This window comes from Eschrichtius robustus, chromosome X (assembly GCF_028021215.1).
Source record: "Eschrichtius robustus isolate mEscRob2 chromosome X, mEscRob2.pri, whole genome shotgun sequence".
Taxonomy (NCBI): domain Eukaryota; kingdom Metazoa; phylum Chordata; class Mammalia; order Artiodactyla; family Eschrichtiidae; genus Eschrichtius; species Eschrichtius robustus.
This window is the reverse complement of record NC_090845.1, coordinates 11,756,941-11,782,714: the sequence shown is the minus strand read 5'-3', so window position 1 is coordinate 11,782,714 and position 25,774 is coordinate 11,756,941. Positions and strand designations below refer to the sequence as shown.

The 25,774-nt window shown below is 45.4% G+C and overlaps 1 protein-coding gene across 2 annotated transcripts; it reads left to right on the top strand.

Annotated features, from left to right (window-relative positions):
* The first annotated feature begins 657 nt into the window (after window positions 1-657).
* On the top strand, window positions 658-21,240 carry GEMIN8 (gem nuclear organelle associated protein 8). 2 transcript variants are annotated; one of them, XM_068533488.1, is made up of 5 exons: window positions 658-789; window positions 5,907-5,963; window positions 9,306-9,350; window positions 9,981-10,422; window positions 20,811-21,240. In XM_068533488.1, exons 3-5 carry the CDS (start codon window positions 9,339-9,341, stop codon window positions 21,068-21,070), a joined length of 714 nt encoding a protein of 237 aa, XP_068389589.1. In that variant the 5' UTR covers window positions 658-789; window positions 5,907-5,963; window positions 9,306-9,338; the 3' UTR covers window positions 21,071-21,240. The 2 variants fall into 2 exon arrangements, with proteins under 2 accessions (XP_068389589.1, XP_068389588.1); XM_068533487.1 differs by lacking the exon at window positions 5,907-5,963.
* Window positions 21,241-25,774: the final 4,534 nt, after the last annotated feature.

Here is a 25,774-nt window from a genome sequence, read left to right as displayed (position 1 = left end):
GGGCTCTTGGCGCAATTTGCCAAATTACCCCAGAAAGGATTATGCCACTTAGGCTTTGAGTGATTTATGCTTGGTTATTATTGATCCTCTGCGATGCTAACAGAACAGGTATTGCTGATAATGATTGTGATGATTAAAAAAATGTTAATAGGCACCAATTGTTGTCAGCTATCACGCACCAGGCCCTGTGCACCAGGTATTTCTCACCTCTTCGGGGCGAGAACCCGAGGCTTAGGGAGGTTAATAAACTAAGCGCTAGAATCGCACTCAAACTCAGATCTGGGTGACTATTTTCAAAGCCTGGGCCACGACCACCCTCCGTTTTAGTTTTTAAAAAAAGCAAAGGCTAACTAAACACAAGGGAACGGAAGTGAGAACGTTCAGAGCGAAGAGTTAAATGCCAAGGAACTGTAGCGGAGGCGGAAGCCGTGCAGAAACGACCGTCGTCTTCCCGACCACCGCCCGACCCCGAGGCACAAGACTGCCCCCACCCGAGTGCCGCGACCCGGTCACTACACCCTGCACCGGCCGTCCCCACGCTCCGCCCCGAGAGGCGGAGCCCCCATTGCGCGCCACTCCCCCTGCGTGGTGCGGAACGCGGCGAGGACGTGACGTCAACCGCGGGGGGGGCTGGACTTCCTGCACGTCATGGCCACGTGACCCGCACCGCCCGCTCACGCCTAGTCGCCCCGGCAACAGCCTCTCCCACGCACCGCGTCTCCTGTTTCCCACCGGAAATAGGTCCCTGCTCGCCCACCGCCCAGGATTCGCAAGCTACGCGCCCTCGAGGTGACTCCGGGGGCGGCTAGGTTTCATTTGGGGAGTGAAGGAGGCCCCCGAGCCTGGCGGCCCCTGAGCCTGACTTTCTCTGAGGCCGGGAGAGCAGAGGGCTTGGCTGTCACGTTATCGTCGTAATTATCAGCATCCCGCTAATTGTGAGAGGGAACTGGTTCCAGAGCCCCTCGGCTCTGCCGTGCGCCAGAATCACTGGATGGCTTTTAAATGCCCGGGCCTCCATGCCAGACCAGTTAAATTCGAATTTCTAGAAGTGGGGCCCCGGCATCGGTATTTTTATGAAAGCTCCCCATTGTGATTCTGATGTGCCAGGTAACACCATGTCAAGCTAGGTCTGGAAGGTGAATTCGGGCTTCGCCCATCCAGCCCAGAATCAGAACAGATCACCCAGGTCAGCCTCATCCTTAGAGGGAAGGCTAGGATATTGGCCCGTCTATTCAAAAATTGGGGGGGTTTTTTCCTCTCTTTTCCCTCGCACGTTGACCTCTGTGGGAGGTCAGAGGTTTTGATGGTAGTTACCTGGAGAACATTTGGCACCTGCGGTCTTCTCTGCGCCTTACCTGTGAAGGTGGAGAATGTCTTTTCCCTCTGTTCTTCCTCAGTAGTTAAGTGAAGTTGCACCAGTGGCCAACGAAGTACCTTTTAGCTCTGAAATCCTGAGAGTCCCTTAGTACAGACCAGATGGTTCTGAATAATTTTATTTTTTTCAGGAATGATTTTTAAAGTTGTTTCACAGGCTAGATTCTGTATTCAGCTGTTTTGCACCTTAAGTCAGAATAACATTACTTGACAGTTTAGACTGAAGATTAATAACACAAATAACATTTCTGGAGTTACTTACTCTCAGAGTTCCCATGAATTATGGGGTGGGGGTAACCTTTACACGTACAGTTTTTACAAATATAGTTTATAGGAGTAACAGCTCCTTTGGGATGGCAATGTGAACAGAAACCGTATATTTTCCAAGACTGTTACCTAGTAACTTTGGATCGGCATAACTGAAGGCAAGTTCACAGTAAGGTGTACAGATCTCCTCTGAGTATTCGTTGCTGTGCTGGGAAAGTATATAAACTAAAGCTCCAGAGAGAATTTTCATTCTAAAAGTGTTTTACAGAGGGTGAAGGATTATTTTGGTTTTTAGGGTGCAACATGTAAGGATAGGGTGAAATGAGCAGGATAGGGAGGAAAACTGAACAAGTAAGCATAGAGCAGAGGTTGGAGAATTCACAAAATAGGTGCGGAACTCTTGAAACTTCCTTCCGCATTCGCAGATACGTAGGGCCGACTCTACCACGCCATTTTATACAATGGACTTGAGCATCCGCGGATTTTGGTCTCTTGCGGGGGGAGGTCCTGCAGCCAATTCCCCACGAACACCGAGGGACGTCTGTACTTCTCTACAATAGGAAATCCAGCTATAGAACAGTGTAAAAAAGTGAACAGGTGAAAAAAGAGCATAACTTGTTGATCAAAGGTCAGATGATTTGAAAATATCTTTGAAAAGATATTAATGTATTTAGATATCTACTTTCCGAAAAGATTTGGAGCTTTATAGCCAGAGTTATTTGAGTTACTAGCTACTCAGTGATTTTAGGGAGGGTAGAGGTTGGAGGAGAGTGTAACAGGAAATGGCGATCCCAACAGCATCCAAGGGCAGGAAATATTAGCTATGATTTTTGTATGCTGGAAGGAAAAAAGGAAATTTAAAAGGAACAGATGGCAGAATCCAGGCCTACAAGTAATTGATTAAATGCCCAAATGAGAGGGGCATAGTGAGTGCCGTTTAAATTCAGAAAAGAGAGATTAACGTGGCATTACCCTGTATGTGTTTATGGAAGGAGAACTTGAAATAAGGCTCCTGACATCCGATGGTGACTTTAACCACTTTAAACCAGTCGTGGTTTATGCTCTTAACTTGTATTACCTACCTGGCCAACCCTTATTCCTTCATGGTCACACTAGGTTTTGCTGTTTGAAGAACATACTTGCAGTGAAGGGAGCTTATCTGTTTCCTCTTTTGCGTTGTATTCTGTCCTTGTCGGTTACCCCAATTTTCAGCTTTCACATTGCCTGTTGTGTTCAAGAGTCGGGGGTAACCTTGTTTTGGGGCTGTCCTCATATTTCACTTCTGAGTCTTATGTTAGTCACGTGGGGATTTGGTGAACTTGCAAATAAATCCATTCCCAAATCCATCACCCTTGCTGACAAATTAAACAGTGCCATTCTGTGGGTAGAATATGGTTTGTATGAAAAAGAAGAATTGTTAACTACATCCTTTCAGCCTTCCTCCTTCCCCATGCTGTGCCTTCATTGTGACATTGCTTCTTATTGCAACAGCCAGAAGAGTAAATTGGGGCTTGGGGTCGAGAGAATGAAAGGGAAATGAAACTCAGGTTTGAGGCTCCCTCACCCATCAGTTTTAACTGCTCTAGGCGGACAGAGGCAGGCCTTCTAAACACAGTAGCTTGTGCGCTTGTAGGAGGCCTGTGTCTGGAGGAAAGATGGAGCTTGGACTGCTGAGGGTGGGAAAAGGCCGTTCAGACTTGAGCCATCTCTGATGTCCAAATCACTAAGCCGGGACCACGCCAAGCCACAGGAGGGAGCCTCTGAGGGCAGCAAGCCAGATGAACTTGCCAGCCTCAGATCGAAGCTGGGGGTGCCGGCAAGAAGCAGTGCTCTCCAAAAAACCGCATTTTCTCATTTGTCTTAGTTGAGGAAGTTCCTACCAGTGTGTGCGTTTATTGGGAGACATCTTCTCTGATAGGGTTATTACCGCATATACCGAGATTCCGTAGAACTGCATATGACTCAATGTATGTAATTCAGATTTCTCACCATACCGTCATTTATTTTGAGCCATCTCCAGCAGACCCCGTTCCTTCTACCTTGAAACTGTGTATACTGAAGGCCTAATTAGATCCCTCCAATTCTCCGGTTGGCTCAGAGAACCAAATTAGGGAGAGCCTTATGGGAAAGCTGTGTATCTTATTTAATGACCAACGTTGAATGTGTTTCTATGCAAAAATCAAAGCCGATGGGTTTTCATGTATTTAATTTTCAGAATTCTAGTGGAAAAGGAGGATAGAGAGGAAAATCCAGTTACAGAGGATACATTATCATTTCGAAGGGAATTTGTGTTTTATTTATCTGGTTGCTATGATGCATCCTAGATCCTATATTTATAAGAATCTAAATAGGCAGTAAAAAGAATTTGTGCAAGGAATTCCTTGGTGGTCGAATGGTTAGGACTCCGTGCTTCCACTGTCCGGGGCACAGGTTCAGTCCCTGGTCGGGGAACTAAGATCCCACAAGCTGTGCAGCTCGGCCAAAAAAAAAAAAAAAAAAATTTGTACAATGTCACTACCTTTCAACAAAGCCACATTCCTTATTGGTGGAAATGTTTAATGACTCAATGGAAATAGTCACATTTTATCCATTGAAAACCACAAAGCTCATGTCTGTTGTCGTTCATGTATATTTATGCATTTAAAAATGTGTCTCCCAGGATAAGCAGAGTCATTGAAGAATGAGTGCAGTTTTTAAGAAAGGCTATATGGAAAAATATATCATTCGAGACTCAGAGGCACTGCCTTTTGCCTGTGGGCCTCAGCAGTGTTTCGTGAATGACCTCAACGCTGTTTTTTTCCTCAACGCTGTTTTTTTCCTTCCTCTTCTGGTGGCTGAGGACAGACAATGAATTCGGTCTCTGTACTCGCCCAGGCTCAGCTGGGCAGTGACTATCGTGCCATTGTCCTCCCTGGAGAGGGCTGCCCAGTTGGTAGTGCCGTGAATCCTGGCCTTCCCTGACATTGACCCTCTCTTTTCTTTCATCTCCACCATCCCATTAGGAGAAAGGTTGCTGTGCAGTACACGAAGCCAGGTGCCAGAAAAGAGTCGGAGACACTCTGGGGAGGTGGGGAATGAAAGATAAAATTAAAAACCATTGAAAGGGCAGCTCAATCTGCTGCTACCTTAAGCTTTCTTTTCTTTGAGCTGGTGGTGGTGTGTGACAGTACTGCTGTAGTGTCTAGAATTATTTTAATGTTGGCTTTTCAGAAGCCCAGGCATTTTTATTAGGTCCTTAAGCTCCTTTGTGGAACCCAGCTTTGAAAAGCTAACAGGGCCCATTCTTAGAGTAGGGTCTCACCTTCCCTTGGGTGCTAACTGATGTGGTCAGCCGGGAAGGATATGGATTCCTTCTTCCAGGGAATAAACACTCGGAACTCTCTCCTGCTTCCCGTCCTTGTTGGGTTCCTGCCTAGCCCGGGGCAGCTAGTAGAATCTCCATCAGAAATCACGGCACTACATACGCTTTCTAAGCCCTGTTGATTGGTCCTGTTTTGCAGGAGTCAGGGCGGGGTTTTTTTTTTGTTTTTTGTTTTTCTTAATTAAGTCTTTAAATGTCTCTGGAGCTCTTTAAGAAATGGTCCGATTTGCTTATTTAGTCACAGAGAGGATTCTTTTGTCCCCAGTATTAGGAACTGGTCACCAAATTGCTGTTGGTCATAATCACAGTTTTCTTGCTTCCACTAGTCTTATTCTGAGCCTAATAACTTATAAGACGGGTGAGAATCTCAGAGTTCCTCCACTGATTTCCAAGTGCAAAGCGAGGAACAATTAGTGTGCTCAACATACTGAGGGCAGGGTCTGTGGAGCCTCGTAATGGATTTAACATAAAGCAGGGGTGGGCAGGCGATGGCCCACGGCTAAGAATGATGTTTACATTTTTAAAGGGTTGTTTTTTAATTTAAAAAAAAAGAGGACGGCTATGTAACAGTATATGTGACACACAAGCCCAGAATATTTACTATTTGGCCCTTTAGAGAAAAAAATTTGCTGGTATAAAACACCAACAGTAATACTGGAAATAGCGAGCTAATAATAAAGTTCTATGCAAGCTGCTCTTTCTTTAGATGTGTTTTTCTATACTTTTTCTTATTTGATTTGAGAGAGACTGATTAATTTGTCATTCATTCTCAGGAATATTTTGTTCAACTTGAAGAAAATTTTATTTTATTTATTTATTATTTTTATTGAAGTATAGTTGGTTTACAATGTTGTATTAGTTTCAAGTATACAGCAAAATGATTCAGTTATATATTCTTTTTCAGATTCATTTCCCACATAGGTTATTACAGAGTATTGCGTAGAGTTCCCTGTGCTATACGGTAGGTCCTTGTTGGTTACCTATTTTATATATAGTCGTGTGTATATGTTAATCCCGACCTCCTAGTGTATCCCTCCCCCACCTTTCCCCTTTGGTAACCTTAAGTTCGTTTTCTGTCTGTGGATCTCTTTCTGTTTTGTATATAAGTTCATTTATATCATTTTTTTTTTTTTTTTTAGATTCCACATATAAGCGATACTCTTTTTAATTGAGTATCTATAGGATTTTAGGAATCTTAAAGATACTTAAAATGTAAAAGGATATGATACATAGGTTTTGGGCTTTGGGGAGGGAAAATAATAAATGCAAGGGTGAAATGAGCAGCCTGAGGACTCTAAACGTGCTAGAAGATGGCAGCAGATTTGATTATAAGTGTCCCAGTGGCCAAAGCAATGAGGAAAGCATAATCAGAAGAAAATCGATGACAAAGGTGCCTGTGTTCCATGATTAATGTAAATTCATCTTTCCTGAATGGCCTGGGTCTTAAAAGAGGTCAGCATCTCGGCAGATGAGTTGATATGCTTTATAGGTAGTCAGCAGCCTGCGCTGAATCTGAACGGCTTCTGGTCCAAATGCTGGGACTGGCTTTCTTCGGTCATCCCAGCTCCTAGTCCTGGCTGCTTTCTTGCAAAAGTGCCCAGAGTGGCTGTCGTGATTTCTGAGGCAGTGGAACGTGGCAGCCCTTCTATCAAATTATTTGTTGAATCAAAGGCATAAGTAAATAACCACTCCTCAAATTAGCATTCCCATCCCTTTTTAATCACAGCCATTGGCATTTGAACAGCCTGGGGAACTCGTTGAATTACACTTGAACCTCTTAAACAGTTGTTTACTCTACCACGCATGCCTAACTTCTAGCTCTGCAGAGGGGAGCCTCTCATAAGCCATCTTGTGCGTTTTCAGAATACTGGTACTACTGCTTCTAAAGCCAGGCTGGATTTTCCCAATTATAAATAAAAACAGGATTGTCTGAGGTCTGCAGTAGTGTTCGATCACAATAATATTTATTACATATCTGAAGCTGTCAGATCTCCCAGTTCGAGATAATTAATATTTACATTGATCTGGTTCTAAGTACGTATTTTATAAGGCATAGAAGTCTGGATTCAAAACTCTTAATTTCCCCAAGATGCGCAGATGTCTCATAGGCTTTTTTAATTTAATTCCTATGCTAATTGTTAATCTCTAAAACAAATTTGATTAAGATACACATGGAGTTCACTTTAATGTCATTTTGTGCTTCAGGCACTCAGAAAGCTGTTCAGGTTTCAGTGGTAGACATATAAAACCCGGCTGGAGTGAATTAGCCACTTAAAGGCTGCACCTTACACTTTAGCACTCAAGCGTATACTGATCTCTACTGTAATTTCTTTTGTGTTGGTTTTACTTCTGTAGGTGGTTAGCCCCTTAGTAGTATTGACTGTTTTTATATGCATTTCTTCGGTAGCCTATAAAGCACATAGCAGTTAGCCAGATTTTCAGATAATTGTTTATGTTTTAAGCCTTTAAATTATAGTTGTAAAGTGATGTGAACAATAATTTACACTTGTATTTTCACTGTACTTGTTAGCTTTTCCCCAGTTTACATTCACTGCATGTGTGTGTGTTTGTGAATTTAGAACAGGGAACAGGAAGTGTGGGCTGTGTTTAAGAAAAATTTACGGAAGACCATGTCAGCCCTCTTGGAAATACCCTCTTTGAAAGCTTATTATATTTAAAAAGAATGTGAATCTTTCTCTTTAGGCTAAATCTTAAAAGATGGGGTCAATTTAACATCTCAGTGTTCCACATTAACCATAGCAAAACATCTGGTGGAGATTACAAAATAAGTCAAGTTTATTTCTTAAGGCTTGGAGATTTTAAAATTCTACCCTATGATTAAGTAAAGTAGGAAAAATAGGACTCCTTCGGTATCTGATTTCCAGAGTTTCAAAACCCAAGTACCTGTTTGCTCAGCATCACATTGTGTTTAGGGGTTTTGTCTCATAGCTGCTTAAATTCTCATGCATTTTAGGCTATTGCTTTTGTTTAACTTTTTTTTAAAGTACATTCTGGTGTCGGCTGGCACTTGAGCATCTCTGAACCCTTGAACAGAAGGGAAAAAATTGAAGTGTGTTTTAAATAGGTTGTAAAAGGTGCAGATGCAGATTAAACTTTACCTTGAGGTATTTCCTGCCATATCAGTAAATCACAAGAGGTAGATAGCACGGAAGGGAGTAAATCCTGGCAGAGCAAGGCTGTTGGGCAAAGGTATCCTACGCGGTCACTTGGTGGAGTCCCCAGGTGACCAGTTCCTCCTCCCGCAGAGACGCAGCGTGGGTAGGCAGGGAGACTGTAGTGTCACACGCTGGCTGAAAGATGCTTTTTGCAGTCAAAACCAAAGCAAGGTGCATTTGGGGGGCTTAAAGCCCAGGGTACAACCCAGCCGAGAGAGTTGTTTTATTTCGAGAGGCTTCTCCAAGTCCCAGGCCTGCAGCAAGACCCAACAAAGATTTCCAGTGAGTTGGCAAGATGTATTCTATTCTACTCAGGCCTCTGGGAGATCCAGGGTTAATTTATTTATTTTTTTTAATGAACTTTTTTTTTATATATATAAATTTATTTATTCATTTATTTAATTTTTGGCTGCATTGGGTCTTCGCCGCTGCACGCGGGCCTCCTCTAGTTGCGGCGAGCGGGGGCGACTCTTCGTTGCGGTGCGCGGGCTTCTCATTGCGGTGGCTTCTCTTGTTGCGGAGCACGGGCTCTAGGCACGCGGGCTTCAGTAGTTGTGGCACGTGGGCTTCAGTAGTTGTGGCTCACGGGCTCTAGAGCGCAGGCTCAGTAGTTGTGGCACATGGGCTTAGTTGCTTCGCGGCATGTGGGATCTTCCCAGACCAGAGCTCGAACCCGTGTCTCCTGCATTGGCAGACGGATTCTTAACCACTGCGCCACCAGGGAAGCCCTCCAGGGTTAATTTAAATAGGCATTGGCATGAACTATGGGTTAGTAAATAAAGTAATAGTTGTACATTTTTAGTTCATGTTCCGTGTATTATTTTTTTACATACATATGACTAGCTATTTATGTGGTTACTCTCGTGGACTTTACTTTCAATAGGGAAACAAGTACTATACTTGAAAAATGCAGTGTCCTTTGAGCCACTGAGTCACACCTAAGGGGATCCCTCCTTTCTAGACCACTAGCCCAGGTGTCGGTCCTGTCGTGGTGTGTTGCGTGACGATCAGGCACCGTCCTGGGGAGAGAGCAGCCTCTGAGGAGCCGCTCTGCGAACCGCAAAATAGCTACGAATATCACAGCCCTGGACTGACCAGACGTCTGCACTGTGCTTGTTCTTTCCTAGTTTCGGCGCTCGTTTGGACCTTCACAATCAGAGATGGCAGCAGAGGTAAGATTTTTTTTTTTAACTGATGAGAAAAAAGGTAAGTTTTAGTCCTTAAGGTCTTGGTGTCTCATTGCATGATGGAGAAGACCAAAGAAATACATCAGAAAACTAAAGGTAGAGCACCATCGGGTGTGTTGCTCGTCATCTTTCGTCCCAGGCACTGAGGAGTGGGCCGCCAGCACGTGTTTAGGGGGCAGAGAGGGAGGGACCAGAGAACGTCATGCTCACCAGTTCATGTGGTTCTTGGCAGGCGTTTCTAACTTGGAATTAGTCATTTAATCACAGTGGGTAGAAAGGGCCAAGATGATAGACATCGGGTCCTCCTGCCCCCTGCGTCTCATCTAGAAATGATCATTATTAGCCTCTGTCCCCACTTTATAATGGGCCGTAACCTCAAACTAATTGATCTGTGTGTGCCTCATGCGCATGTACTTCAGAGCAAGTGTGCACACGCCTGGCGCCCATCGTGGGCGTGGATCCGTCTTATATTCTCCTTGGCCCCGTAGCACCCTCGTGGAGAGGAGATATTTAGTAGATACCCAGTAAACACACGGTTAGTTGATTGAACGTTTGAAGGTTTCTCTTGAGGCTGAACCGCGTGGTGTCTAGCCTACATTTCTTTGTGTTTTGTAGCCGGCAACAGCGCAAGCTCTGGAGTCTTGGTCCTCTCATCCGGTCTACGCAAGATACTGGCAACATTACCATCAAGCGATGGCGTGGATGCGCAGCCATCAGAATGCCTATAGGAAGGCCATGAAATCTTTCAGCACCTCCCCGTGGTACTTTTCTGCCATGGGCCTTCCCCAGAGCGCTTATGCTAAGAAGGGCAGAAGGCCTCAGTCCTGCTACGAGTGCCCCCCAGCCTCCCGGGACTCCCACCGCCGTCATTCACGCGCTGGCGGGCGTGGACCACATCCACGCGGCAGAGAACAGCCAGCTTGGTCCGCAGAGGAGGAGAAGGAGAAAGAGAGCGAGTCCGACGATGGCGGCATAGAATGCGACGTGAGCAACATGGAGATCACGGAGGAGCTACGCCAGTACTTCGCCCAGACCGAGAGGCACCAGGAGGAGCGCCGTAAGTGCAGCCCGCCCCGCTCCGCGGCCTTGCCCCGCCCCGCCTCTGGCCTTGTCTCCTGCCCACGTTTATTTTTATTTATTTATTTATTTATTTATTTTGGCTGCCCTGGCTCTTACTTGTTGCACGCAGGATCTTCATTTCAGCACTCGCTGGCATGCGGGCTTCTTAGTTGCGGCATGCATGCCGGATCTAGTTCCCCAACCAGGAATTGAACCCAGGCCCCCTGCTTCGGGAGCATGGAGTCTAACCCACTGGACCACCAGGGAAGTCCCGTCCGGCCCTCATTTATAACCTTCTAAGTCCTCCCTTGGGTGCAGATAATATTTCAAACCCAATCCTAAGCCTGGAAAAGCTCTGGTCGTGTGGTACCTCACTTATATTAGTTTCCAGGGTTGTTTTAATATAGGACTTTTTTTTTTTTAGTTCTAGAACAAAACTTATCCTAATAGTACCTCTGCCATTTACTGAATTTCAGACAATACACCAGATGGGGTGTGTGCATGCATGTGTGTGTGTGTGTGCATTCCCTAGCCTACACAGCAGTCCCTCAAGGTTTTAAGCCCATTTCACATATAAGGAAAGTGAGCCTTCAGGCGCTTCATGGACTTGTTCTGTGGTATCAACTAGTAATTTGCCGTTAGGATTCAAAGCAAGGTCTGTGTGACTCCAGTTCCCGTGCTCGTTCCTCTAGCGCAGGCTCAGGGCTTAGGACCACTAGGTTCCTAAAATGCTGTTGCCACCTCACTGGTACACAGCTCAGAGACTTCCCTGGTGTTGCAGAGCTACCAAGTCTTAAATCTCAAGCTCCCTTCAGAGTAGACACCAGTGTGAACCTAGAAAGAATAACAAAATGCCTGGTATTTACCCTCTCTGGTTTGATCCTGTGCCGTGGCTGTCTGTTCCTGGGGTTAGAGAATTATGATAATGGTCTTAAATCTTCAGTCGGAAAGCAGGAATTTTATTTTTTTAATTTCTTACTAACTTGCCACAAAAAACTAAAACTGCTTTTTGTGCTTTCCTTACTGTTAAGATTCACCAGCCCATTTACATTTTAAGTGTCTCTAACAGACATACAAATGCTTTTCTCCCTATTACAACATACTGTCTCAATATTGTTTTTATTGAGTTCTAATTATATATTTTGCCTAGAATTTTCTAGTAAACGGAGACATAGAAGCCTGGGGATGGGTGCATTTCATTTACATCTTGATTGATCTGTGTTTTCCTAATGATGGGCGAGCATTTATTGATTCCCCCACTGGGTGCCAGGAACTGAGCGGTGGGCTGTGTATAAAGTCTCAGGCCCTTTAGTGTCTGCCTGTGATTCTTCACTACTCATTCAGTTTTACTTCCCTTCTTTTGATTAAACCTTTGACTTCTTTGATGCATATTAGAAAGTATATGCAAACAAGTATTTTTAAAACAGTACTTTCTATTACACATAGAATGCATGTCTTTCCTTGATCTTCGGAAATAAATTTTACCTTTTTTCAAAATACATTTGAAATAACTGTTAGTCTAATTTAAAAGTATCTAACAGATGAGGGAGAGTTGGCATTGGAGCATGTCCACGTGTGGTTGGAATGCTGTTTGTTAACAGCTTTTGAAAAAGAAAGTATGATGGAGACAGGTCTTGTTTCTGTTGTCCGTACCCAAAGGCAGAAGAACATGTTTTTCCTGCCAGAGAGAGTGCCACATTTATGATAGAAGTTGTAATTAAGGATGGGAGCAAACCCCAGCCACCTAAAAGGCCTTTTTGAATGACCTGCTAATTTAAAATAAACCTGACAGAGTTATTCAATGAAAAATAGAGATGAGTGACGTGAAAATAGAATAATGAAATGCGTCCTTCACTTGTCAGCAGTTCAGTTACAGACGTCTGGTTAAGAACCATCCCTGTTTCTCCGTCTTGCCTTTGTCAGGTAGAATTCTAGGTAGGTTAAGAAAAAGTCATGAAAATTGCCTGCTAAGTTTTGCCTGGCACTTAATATTATTTTGAATGAATGAATGAAGTCTCTCAGTATTAATTATGAGCCTTAAATCAGAACTTTTCAAACCTTATCCCATGAAGTGCTAAACTTGCTATGGTTCTTTGGGCCATTTTACAAGGTGAAGTAGGCATTGAATATTTTATAAACTTGAGGAACTGCATGTTTCGTTTGATATCATCCCTAAATCTGCTTAGTTTACGTCAGGGCTCCGAGTCCTATTATTATCGTCACTGTTATGGGTTGAATTGTGTCCCCTAAAAAAAGATTTGTTGGAGTCCTAACCCCCACCCAGACCTCAGGATGTGACCTTATTTGGAGAGAGGGTCTTCACAGAGGTAACAAGTTAAAATGAGATTAGGGTGGGCCCTGATCCAGTATGACTGGTGTCCTTATAAAAAGAGAAATATTTGGAAACAGAGACAGACGCGCACCCAGGGAGAACGGCACGAGAGGATTGGAGTTCTGCTGCCACAAGCCAAGAACTTCCAGAAGCTGGGAGAAAGGCCTGGAACAGACCTTCCCTAGCGCCTCTGGACGGGCACGGCCCTGCCGACAGCTTGATCTCAGACTTCCGGCCTCCCCAGCTGTGAGACAAGACGTTTCTGTTGTTCTAAGGCACCCAGTGTGCTGCACTTTGTTACAGCAGCCCTAGGAAACTAATACAATCACCCTGTCAGAATTTTCTTTGTTTCCAAATGCAGTCTGTGAGTGGGACATAAGTGAACCACACAGGTCTTGTCATTGCTGTGAAGAAAATCTGGTACATGTTTGTTTTACCGTGATCTAGATAGCAAACCAACAAAAGAGGGAATTTTATGGAAACCCTTACAACCTCCATCCCTACTCACCAATACTTACATTATTGTTAGTAGAATTATACAGGGGTAGCTGTGGCAGGACCGCTGGAATCACAGGCTTCCAGCCCCGCTCCAGCACTTACTAGCTGGAGGTTCTTATCCTGTGCACCGCTACCCTGTGCCTCAGTCTCCTCATCTGTGAAATGGGGATTCTAATGAATGGGGTGGTAACTATGAAGATTAACTGAGATAAGAAAAGTTATACAACAGTGCTCTGTACGGAAGTCAGTGCCCAAGAAGTGTTAGTTGTTATGGTTTGTTGCTAATAATTCATCCTTTAACATGGATTATTAACCATAAACCGGTTTTACTCTGATACTGTCTTGATTAGTGCTTGATTGTTATTTTTTTTAATTGAAATATAGTTGATTTACAATGTCATGTCAATTACTGCTGCATAGCAAAGTGACTCAGTTGTACATTTATATATTCTTTTTCATATTCTTTTCCATTATGGTTTATCACAGGATATTGAATATAGTTCCCTATGCTATACAGTAGGACCTTGTTGTTTATCCATCCTATATATAAAAGCTTACATCTGCTAACCCCAAACTCCCACTCCATCCCTCTCCCACCTCCCCTCCCTCTTGGCAACCACAAGTCTGTTCTCTATGTGAGTCTGTTTCTGTTTCATAGATAAGTTCATTTGTGTCATATTTTAGATTTCACATATAAGGGATATCATATGGTATTTGTCTTTCTCTGTCTGACTTACTTCACTTAGTATGATCATCTCTGGTTGCTGATTAGTGAGTGCTTGATTGAGATTCTGCATATTTTTAATAAAGTGTTCTCTGACTTCGAAAAAAAAGAAGTCATATATTTCTGCCCGAGGCAGCACTTTTCAAACTCTTAAATTGATTTAGAATATTTAAAACATAAAAGAATGAAAAGCTTTGATATCTGTCGAATTGAGCCACTAATACAATTTTGTCAAAGTAGTCATTACCACAACTTTTAGTTCTGTTTCGAGGACATTCTTGCTTGATATAAGTTAATATAGTAACCTACACGGGCTGGGGAAATGAACCTGCTTCCACCTTCCTCAAAACAGCACTAAACGCGTTGAGCTTCCGCTACTTTGTGCTTTAAAAATGTGTAGTTGTAGCATAATTCAAAATTGCTTGTGCTGGGATCTCTGATGCTCTTGGGTCCTGCAGTCCGCCCTGAAAGCTTTATCAGGTCCCCGGGAGACGTGAGAGTTGTCTGGCGAGGGTGAGAGCAGGCTTTGGTGTCGGAATCTAATCTTCCTGCAAAAGATGCAGTCTCTGTGAGAAGCAGCTGCCAGGGCCTGACGCTGCCCCACCAAAAATAATGGGCAGCACTTCACCAGCGCTAGGTTTTTCACCAGCACTTTCAGTGGCATATAGGATCAATTCGTGTTCCTTGGAGCAGTCATGAATGATGGCATTCAGACATAAGTAATTGGAATGCCCATGGTGCTTTCCAATCCATTACCTTCGCTAGAAATGCTCACAGAGGTTCAGTTACATACACAGTTGGGAAATGTTTGAATAAAGAGATGAGGGACCTGAGTCATGTGAACACTCGGTTGAAGTTGTTTTGCTCTTTGAGCCACTAGAAGCTACTTATTCACTTAGGACAAATTCAGCCCTGAACATGAATCATTTAGAGAACACAGATTGTATAAAATATTACTAGCAAGGGAAAATGTAGCTGAACTTGAAAGATTTAGCTTTTCAGGACTATTCACCTCCACAGGAATGTATACGTTATATAATTCATCATCATCTGAGTCTTATTTAACATTTTCTTGGGATAAAATCCTTTAGACTGGACAGCGTGTTCTTGTTTGTGATTACTGTTCCTCCAGACAGTCTCTAATTTCACATATTTCAGCAATAAAAACTAAAAAAATATTAAGTAGGGTAAACAAAGAACTCTCTTTTGTGCAGCGGTAACAGGCATGCTTTTGATTATATTACATGTCATCGTTTCCTAGCGAGATATTGCTGTTATTTAAAACTTCACTGGTAACATTACTTATGGGAAAGTAGACAGTTGTGAAGTTTTAAAAGGTCAGCTGTGTTGTCGGTTATCTCTTAGGAAAAATGTTTATTGTTAGGTTAAGGAAGGTATCATTTTTTAGTCATAAATAACCATCAGTTGAGACTGCGAGGTCCTCGTCCTAATACTTAGAGGGAAAATGAGTGAAAGTTCTCGTTCCCCATAGAGAAGCAGGCCCCCCGAAACAAACACTTGCCACTGTTGCCTCGGCACGAGCCAGTCAGATAGTTGTCACCTGTGTTTTGGGGGTAGATGTCGGGCCCAAACAGGGACATTTTCTCAAAGAGCATAAACCCATGTGGGAAGAGAAGACAAAATCAAGTTTAAAATGATACCTGCAAGAACCATTTATGGTGTAGGCCATGGGTAGTTTTGCAAGTGAGGGGAAGAGACAGTGGGCTCAGTGGTCAGAGGAGCTCCACGGGATGGTTGTGGAGAAACGGAGTGCACACTAGGCTTTGAGGGATGGGGGCAGTGCGGAATGAGGGGGAAAGAAAGGGCTAAGTGCACTCCCCACCCAGCACTCAAAGCGCCGTTCTTACCAAGGGCCCAGGTGTACTTTGTGGACATTTGATGGGCGACATCTGCTCCTTTACGTTGTGTCCACCCGAGCAGGAAGGTTTAGACTCTCGTCTTCCTAGTGAGCCTTCTGTCAGTCTGCGGGAACCCATCCCGCTCTCCCTCATTCCACCCTCCACAGAAAACCTAGAAGATATAACGAAACCTACGGCCCAGTGTTTAGGGAGCTATCTTAGTTTCGTCAATGAGATTCAAGTGTGGAATCGTGCTGATTGAGCACAATTCTGCCATGTGTGTGTTTCATCTAGTCCAGATGTTCGGGGCATCAAACCAGTCCGTGAGAAGATACGTGTGAATGGCCATAGAAAAATGGAAGGGAGGGATGGAAACGCACGGACTAGGGGATTACATCTGTCGTGGAGTGAGGGACGTGGGGTGAGGATGGAAGGCCCGTCAGTAATGGCTCCAGCCCTGCTGGCAAGCACCTGTGTTCCGGGTGTGTTGCTGACAAGCCAGAAACGAGGCATTCATGACATAAATCAAGTCTGTGCTTTCGCTCGGTCGTGCTGAGGTCATTAATTCTGGCAACACAGCAGAGAATATAATCTGACGTGCTAATCCTAGAAAAATGGGGGGAAATCACATTCTTTAACACTCATTTGTCTTAGTGCTTTGTCCTCCAAAATGTTCTGCCTTTGAGCTCATTATCTTGGAATACTGAATGAATGTTTTCCTGCTATGTCAGGGTCTCTGAAGTCCAAGTCACTTCCCATGATTGTTTTTTCCTTTATAGACTTTAAGCCTACATTGGTAACACCATGTAAATGTATAGATTGAGGCAAAAAATATCAAGGTTATATACCCTGAACACAGATGGAGTCCAGTAGAGTTTCTCCTTAATAGTATAATACTGTTTTTCCTGTTTTAACTCTGTATGCACGTTAACCCCTGAATTAGTTTCCTAGTACTATTGTAACAAATTACCACAAACTGTGTGGCTTAAAACTACAGAAATTTATTCTCTTACAATTCTGCAGGCCAGAAGACCAAAATCAAGTTGTCGGCAGGGCCACGCTTCCTTCCAAGGGCTCTAGGGCCTGCCTCTTCCAGCTTCTGGCAGCTCCTGGCTTTCATTGGCTTGTGGCAGCAAGGCTGCCATCTCTGCCGCCATCTTTATATGGTTTCCCCCTGTGTCTGTATGTGTCCTTTTCTGTCTCACATAAGGACACTCTCACTGGATTTAGGACCCACCCTAATCTAGAGTCATCTCATCTCAATCCTTAATTACATCCCCAAAGACCCTATTGCCAAATAAGATCACATTCTGAGGTTCTGGGTTGATGGAGATTTGTGGGGAGGCTATTCACCCCACTACAACCCTGTTTTAAAGCTGAAATTGAAAAAGATACTCTGATTTGTATTAACACAAATTGCCTTGGCCAAATATCCTACAAGAAAAAAGTGCTTGGTAACATTGAGTCCCACAGCTGTTTTCGGGAAAAATGACCGACCTCCGCATGACAAGGCCCCTGTTCAGTTATGTCTGAAGTGTGTTGTTCGACTTCTCTGCTTCAGTCAGATGACTTTCCATCTGGCTGGCTGAGCCCTCACCTTGTTTTGACAGGAAGAAAAACTGCCAGTGATTGAGAATCCTTTCTTTCATTGGGAGGGAGGAAGCAATAAATAGAACCTAGAATAAGTGGATGCCCTCAAATGAGTATTGCATCCTAAGGCTTGCTTGGTCCCCTAGGTCGGTATACACTGAAGCACTTTCACGTGCTACCTGTAGCCTCCAGCGCCCAGCTAGTCTGAGGGTATTTAGTTTTAAGCTGACTGGTTTTCAAATTTATAGTCTGATGTTAGAACTTTTTTGTGTGTGTGTGAGTAAGTAGAGGGAAAGCAACTCAAATGTAAGGGAACAAAATCAGACCCCCAACTCAGCGGTGCCCCTTCCTTCCCCCTCCCCCAACCTCTCCCCCACGGAGACTCAAGGACCTGAGGGAGGGGGCCCTACCCAGCGCCTTTTGAGAGTTCAGCATCTCTTTCTCTATCCCTGGGTTGTCATTTTTCTCCAGTAGCATCTGGAAGGAACAGCTGTTTACAAAAAATAATGTCTGGCCTTTGTCTGAGCTTTTTCTTGACAACCTCTGAGCACCTGCTTTGGGTCGGGCATTGCGGCCTCCCCCAGGGCTGGGGAGACAGGGTGAGTAAAGGCCACAGTGCCCTCCCCCGTAGTGGACTTCCGCAGGTGGGCCGCTGGTGCCAGGGGACCCGCTTCCCGGCCCTCCGATCTACGTTTGAGGGCAGCTACCCGCCGTGCAGGAAACCAGGAAACCTCCACACTTCTTGTGAGACTGGGAGGGGACCAGGGTTGGGCCTTAAATTTTCATGCGGAAACCTGGATGGGAAGGAGATAAAAATAGAGAACCGAGAGCAGAGGGCCGTGTCTTTTATTCTTTTATGCTTACACCGTATAAAGTCTATTAAGAACTAAAACCCTGTGATGGTTGCTGTGATGAGCACATGCTGAGTGCAGACTCGGGAAACAGCACAGGCTTCACTGACGGCCGGCCAGCTGGGGTTGCTTTGGCGTCACGTAGCGTTTCATCCACAGCTGTCAATAAGAGGAAAGGGCTCTTGGCGTATAAATTGTTAGACCGATTTAACGTCTGCAAGATAGTTTTTGTCAGAAGGGCAGCAGAAAGAAGCATCGTTATAACCATGTTAAGTTATAAGGAAAAGAAAAATAAAGATGCAAAAGTAAAAAGGTTAAATTCACATATCCTAACGGCAGAGAGCAACACTTACTAAGATAGCAAAGATTCCAGTGTTTATTAAAACTTTTAAACTGAGAGACTGATTTCGACAGGAAGTTGAACATCTGTTGTGTCACTAAATCTGTCAGTGAGAATGATGATCGTCTTGGGACAAATTCGAGAGTGAAAGGCCCGTGGTCTGGGAGGCTCTGTCGTCTACATGCAGAGGCTCTGAGGGATCACGTGGGATCGTCTCCTCAGGGCCAAGGATTGGTAACGTGTCACAGGTGGCAGAGGGGCTCTTCTATCCCTGGCTTGGGTGGATATGCCAAGCCTTTGGAAGAGTAGTCCCAGGGGAGGAGGTGGTAGAATTCAGACACCCATGAGAATTGAACATCTTAAATCCGGAAGTTTCAGATTTGCCAGAAAGACCAAAAATGAGAAACAAATGCTTGTTGACCTCCCATTCATTTGCATATCAGGCCAATATTTTGGTTTAGTTCTGCCTTTCACAGTAGGTCAATTCTGTCTTTTTCGTGGATAAGGTAACAGTTACATTGCATTTCTTTTGCTTGACAGTCATTTGGCTTATTACCATAGTACTTCCTTGTATAAAAACAAACTGCAGAAGCGACGGTGGGGGTCAGTCCCAACCTCCTGATTTTACAAATGAGAAACTCCAAATCTAGTGAGGCAAAGTGCCTTTTCTAAAATTGTAAGCAGTAAAGCTTGATGTAGAGCTGGAACCTTTTATCTTCACGTCCGGCGTTCTTTTCTCTGTTTGCGGGGGAGCCGCGTCACCAAGTGTAGGGAGAAGATGGTGGCACTGACTCCAGGGGGAAAAAAATTTAAAAAATTAAAAATAAACTGCAGATGTGCTAAGAGACAAGTGGTCATATGCATTTTTAATAATGCTTCCAAGTGTGTAAAACTCCTTCCCTCCAGCTCCAAGGTGCGATTTATAAAGAACGGGGTTTGTGAGTGTCTAGGCCCAGCCACATAAATAGCATAGCCATGTAAATATCTTGCCGTTCACTTGATTTGCTCACTGTTGTGTTCCCTTCCATACTCAGCTTTCATTCGGCTACTTTTTTTTTTTAACGAAGGAAAGAATGATTTATATCATTGTTTTATTCCCCTACAACCATCTTCACTCCTTAGCATTTCTCTTGCTAGCGGTGGCTACAGATGTGTGCGTTCTGCTACCAGTTTTCTCTGTTCTTGACAGTCACAAAAATCTGTCAGTTGGCTAAATTTGACCTTATGTTTTGTTGACATTTTTATGTTGTTTCTATTTACATAAGAATACAAGTTAGGATACTAGGACTTGTCACAGTAAAAATCGAGAGGGGAGAATAACCTGAGTAAATCTGTCTTGCTTTACAAGAATCCATTTAAATTCGTAGGATTAGAGCATATAACCGTCCCACCTGAAGTTTAGCCTAAGCTGACCTGGGAGGTGAAGGGGCAGGTCCCATCCCTCGGTGAGGAAGGGGGCCGGCTGCTGCGGGCAACACAGCAGCAGGACGAGGTGGCCAAGGCCTCCCTGCCATCCGCAGAATTATCCTTTCTTGGCCCTTTCACCTTCGACAAGGGTTGAATCGGTTAACCTTTCCTTGTGTGGTGTGATTTGCGTTTGGGACGCACGCAGCGGTCCTGATCATGGTGGAGTTCTCTAGCTGCTAGCCTTGCCCTTTTCCAGATGACCTCAAACGCATACCTCTTCCAAAGAGGTCACTTTTTTCCCCACCATCTCATTTGTGGTGGCAGGTACTACTTCTTGCAACACTGGACTTTACGGGAAGCGTTTCCTTTCCCTGCCGGCCCGGTGCAGTGTTTGAAACCATGTGAGCGCCACCAGCCATGCCCCGCTGGGCAGCTTGTGGGCAGCGGTGTAGACGAAGAGGGAGACCCACGTGGTTGCATTTCTCTCCTCTGTTTTCAGGGCCCGTTGCAGAGGTTGGATAACTTGGGCTGACACGTTTCCTGGTGGCTTGTTGCCACTTCTATTTGCGTGTAGCCCTCTGATAAGTGAGTGAGCGATGCGCCTCCTAACTAAGGAGATAACGATAATCCGATAATCCGGCGCAGGTCAAGCCTTAGAGTCCGAGAACCTCCCAGCCGGCGGGACGGGCGCGGGGCACTTAGAGGGGGAGGGCGGAGGGGGCCGGGGGCCAGGCGAGATCACCCGGCTCACGGCGTTTCCGGCGCGCGTGTCGCTTGCTTCCCAGGGCGACAGCAGCAGCTGGACGCGGCGCGCCTGGAAGACTACGTGAACGCGGACCACGACCTGTACCGCGACAGGCGCCGCCGCTCCGCGCTGCCCCCGGCTGAGCGGCCCGGCGAGCGGCGCCGGGCCGAGATGCGGCACCTGTACGGGCCCAGCGCCGCCAAGATCCAGGCCATGGAGGCGGCCGTGCAGCTCAGCTTCGACAAGCACTGCGACCGCAAGCAGCCGAAGTACTGGCCCGTCATCCCGCTCAAGTTCTGAGCCGCGCCCCTTCCTCTCGCGCTCCCCCTGTCCCCCGTCCCCCTGTCCCCCTGTCCCCCTCTGCCCCTGTCCCCCTCTGCCCCTGTCCCCCTCTCCCCTGTCCCCCTGTCCCCCTCTCCCCCTGTCCCCCGTCCCCCTCTCCCCCTGTCCCCCGTCCCCCTCTCCCCCTGTCCCCCTCTCCCCCTGTCCCCCTCTCCCCCTGTCCCCCTCTCCCCCTGTCCCCCTCTCCCCCTGTCCCCCTCTCTCCCTCTCCCCCTCTCTCCCTCTCCCCCTGTCCCCCTGTCCCCCTGTCCCCCTCTCCCCCTCTCCCCCTGTCCCCCTCTCCCCCTGTCCCCCTCTCCCCCTCTCCCCCTCTCCCGTGGCTCTTCTCTGGATAAGGCTGACTAATGAGCACGTTCACCAAAGTCCCCTGGGGGCGGGGGTAATGTCAGCCACCTGGAGGTGGGCAGGACTGTCCTGTTGCCAACATGAGAGATCTTCTCTTGAGATAAAATGAGAATTTCATATACATCCCACTGGTTTTTAATGTCAGTAAGAGCGACCAGTTCATTAAAGTTCTCGCTTGGAGATACTGCCTAGTTGTTGCGTTTCTGTTTTCTTGTATCTTTAACTCAACCAAACTAGGCAAAGGCCTTCAGTGAGTCAGGTGTCCTCTCCCACTCCAAGTCCTTTAACCCCGCAGAAGAGGATGCAAGCCCGCCGGACGAATACCGCTTCTCCAGCACAGAGCTCGGCGTGCGTGTTCTGTCAAGGGCCTGAGAGTTCCTAGTTTCGGCTTTCAGGCCAGGTGGTATGTGTCCTGACTCCTCCGTTCTGCCCTTGCAGCAGGAAAGCAGCCAGAGATGGTAAGTAAACAACTGGGCGTGGCTGCATGCCAATAAAACTTTATTTATAAAAACAGGCCGCAGGCCAGGTTTGGCCTGTGGGTGGTAGCTTGCCAACTCCTGCTCTAAAGGAATGAGAATCCCTGTCTGATGTCCTTCTGGTTATCTGCTTGTCTCTACAGAGCTTGAATGTCATCCAGAATTGAGAGCCAAGGACGGTAGTTCCCAAACCGGCTCACCTCTGCAGTCTCCTCTGTTGTAGAAAAGGTATAATTGAGCTCTTACTACAGGGAGCGAATATTGTTTTGATAAAAGAATACATTTCTGAGGACGAAAACCTAAAAAGGGATGAGACAGTCCATTTGTAAAAGCCAGCTGCCTTTTAAATAAGTTATTACAGTGCGTTGCCGGGGTGAGCTGCGCTGACCTGAGAATCTTGCCACGTCCATCAAAGGTTGCTGAAAAGATGTAGTCTTAACATGCTTCTCCCTCGGAACACTTAGCTGCACATTTCAGCCCCTGCCCTGAGACAAATGCATTACTTTCATCAGCCCTGGGTGCTTATTTTTCCAAGTTCCTGTTTTATTACTGGAGTTGCAGTTTGTGCTTGGGTATTGCAGACAAAAATCACAATTAACTTCCCCTGAGGTGACACGTGACCAAAATTTCAAATCTTTACCAGTTCTCTTTTTTTATTTGAAACCCGTACGCCTAAATAGAAAATTAACGTGACTGAGGCACATATACAAACCAAAGTCTATAATTGCGGCAGGTTCTTAGCTATTTGAGAGTGAAGTGTTTCTCTTTACAAAGGACTCTCCTACCTTCCCCCAGAGAAACCACCAGGCTGGTCCCACCCCTGCTGGCTAGTTACTTCCACCTCCCAGTGCTTGGTGTTCCTCACTCTTGAGGTGGGTATTCATGATTCCCCCACATGGGGTCCTTGTGCGGACCACCTAGAGTTAGTGCCTGGAAAATGCATAGCGCTGGCCACACGGTATATATACTCAGTCAATGTTGACACTTATTTATTAGCTGTCTTTAATTTTTTTTTTTGGTTGCTCTGGGTCTTAGTTGCGGCTCGTGGGCTCCTTAGTTGTGGTTCGAGGGCTCCTTAGTTGCAGCTCGCCAGCTCCTGAGTTGTGGCGTGTGGGCTCCTTAGTTGCGGCACGTGGGCTCCTTAGTTGTGGCCTGCGAACTCTTAGTTGCAGCATGCATGCAGGATCTAGTTCCCTGACCAGGGATCGAACCTGGGCGCCCTGCATTGGGAGCACAGAGTCTTATCCACTGTGCCACCGGGGAAGTCCTATTCCCTGTCTTTAAAAATTGCCAAAGGGTGCCAGCTGTGGAACTTCTTCCAGATATGGAGACATGTCTCCCTGTCAGCAATTGGAATGGACGGACTGGCTCTTGACACCTGAGTCCCACCTGTCCTTCCTCCCTGATGTCTCATTTATGATCATTTGTGATAGGAGGGACCCATTTACACAGCAGGTGTTTAGTCCTTTCCATCCCAGTTAGCTGGACCATGGCCTCTTCCCTCGGGGCAGTGGCAGCCTGGGAGGGGCAGACAGGTGTGCGATGGTTGTAGTTGCAGTATGGGCACAGTGGAGAGAGAGGTGAGGGCAGGCTTTGTCGGCCTCAGCGTTGGTGACATTCGGGGCTGGATCATCCTTTGTTCTAAAGTAGTACATACCATGGATGCAAACATATGTACTCAAATTGAGAAACTCTCTTCAAAAAGATTCACACACACCAGCTTCAGAACAGAGGTTAGTTCTGAGCAGGGAGAGGATTGGAGTGCTAATCCAAAGGGGTTTTTCTGTCTCCCTGATGTAATTTCTTTATAACAGAAAAGCTATGGCAGCAGCCCAGCTTTGATGGAGGCCCCCAAATTCATCAAACTTCTGACACAAAATAGTTTTTCTTTCACTTCATTTTTAGGGTTAACTGTAACATGAAGTGTTTATTTATCAAACACTGATATAAGGTTTACTATGGGCCACATACTTTTCTAATTGCTTTACAAATATTAATTTCTTTAGCAATCAACCTATGACACACCTATGAAGTAGCTATTATAGGTATACAACCTGCTTTCCAAAACTCTTAGGTCAGGTGTGTTTCAGAGTTCAGACATTGTACTTTTGAAAAGTAGAACAGCATATTGTGGAACTTGTTCCAGTGGGCTGGGGCAGCAGCCTGCCGTCAAAGCCAGTTGTTGCAGTAAAATAGAAGAATATTCTAAGTGGGATAAGTAAAGACCATAAATATCCCCAATTCCATTCACGTCAGGTTTTGTCATCAAATCCTTGTAGTCAGGTCAGGTTTGGCTGCCAAACAAATTATTTAAAAACAAAACGTAACACAACTTCCAGTTTCCAGAGCTTTGGGGATTTCAGGAAAGTGGTGAAGGAATATTATTTCCATTTCACAGATGAGGAAACTGAAGCACAGAGAAATTAACCAACTTAAGTTTGCTCTCAGTGGTGGAAGTGAGGGTCAAACCCAGATGTTCTGACTCCTGAACTCCCCACTTTTAGCTGCTCCACCCTGCTGAACTTGGCCTCTAAACCATAGTCACAATACGTGTAAAGCACAGTGTATCCAGAGCACGGTGAAGAATCTGGAGCTGATTATGGCCCTCAGCAAGATTCCAGTGTGTTCCACGCTGGAGCACGGGGTTAGGCTCTAGTCCTGCTGGAGAATGTGTGACTCTGGACAATGTACTTGTTCTCTGTCTGAATTTTAGAAATGAGCCTATAGCAGCAAGAAGAGGGGACACAGTCGAGCTATTGAAGAAATGGATGTTCTGGGGCTTGGCAATTTGGGGCAGGTGAGGAAAAGTCTAGGATGGCTCGGGTTTCTGTCTTGGATAGTGGTTCTCATCGTTGAGCTAAAGAAAACACTGAGAAACAGGCTTAGGAAGAAGGATAATTAACTCCATTTGGGGACACAGTGAGTTTGAATAGCTCACAGGATACCCAGTGACATCCTGCCCGTCACTGGATATTTGGGCTTGGAACTCAGTGGAGAGGGTCTGCATCAAAGATACAGACTTCTGGGACTTCCCTGGTGGCACAGTGGTTAAGAATCCACCTGCCAATGCAGGGGACACGGGTTCGATCCGCGGTCCGGGAAGATCCCACATGCCGTGGAGCACCTAAGCCCGTGCGCCACAACTACTGAAGCCCACGCGCCTAGAGCCCGTGCTCCGCAACAAGAGAAGCCACTGCAGTGAGAAGCCCGCGCACCGCAACGAAGAGTAGCCCCCGCTCACCGCAACTAGAGAAAGCCCGTGTGCAGCAACGAAGACCCAACACAGCCAAAAATAAAATAAAATAATATATATAGAGACTGCTGAGTCCTCAGCCTTACGAATATGGAAAAGGGGGCCATATACAGCCTAGGAGGAATGGACCAGTGACAGTGGGTCCCTGAAGACAGTGACTTTAACATGCAGGTAAAGAGGAGTCTGTAAAAGGAACTGAGAAGAAATGGCAAAATCAAAGAAGAGGAGAACCAGGAGCCAGAGGCGTTTCAAAAGGGAAAATTATAAGTGGGACAGGTGGACAATATGGCTTCTACTGTGATGCGTTAGGAAGTTGACTTACCCACCAATGAAGTATTTTTGCAAAAAAAAAAAAAAAAAAATATATATATATATATAAAGATAGATGTAGATGATAAATTGATTTATGTATCAAACATATTACAAATATTTTTATAAATATGAAAACAATCTAATTAAGACTTTACATCGAATTACCAATTTATAGGAAGTTCAAGGACTAGACTAATATGTTACAAGACACCGTGAAGACACAATCAGCCAAATCCAGAATTGGGAAATTTGATAGGACAGAAAACCCAATTTCTT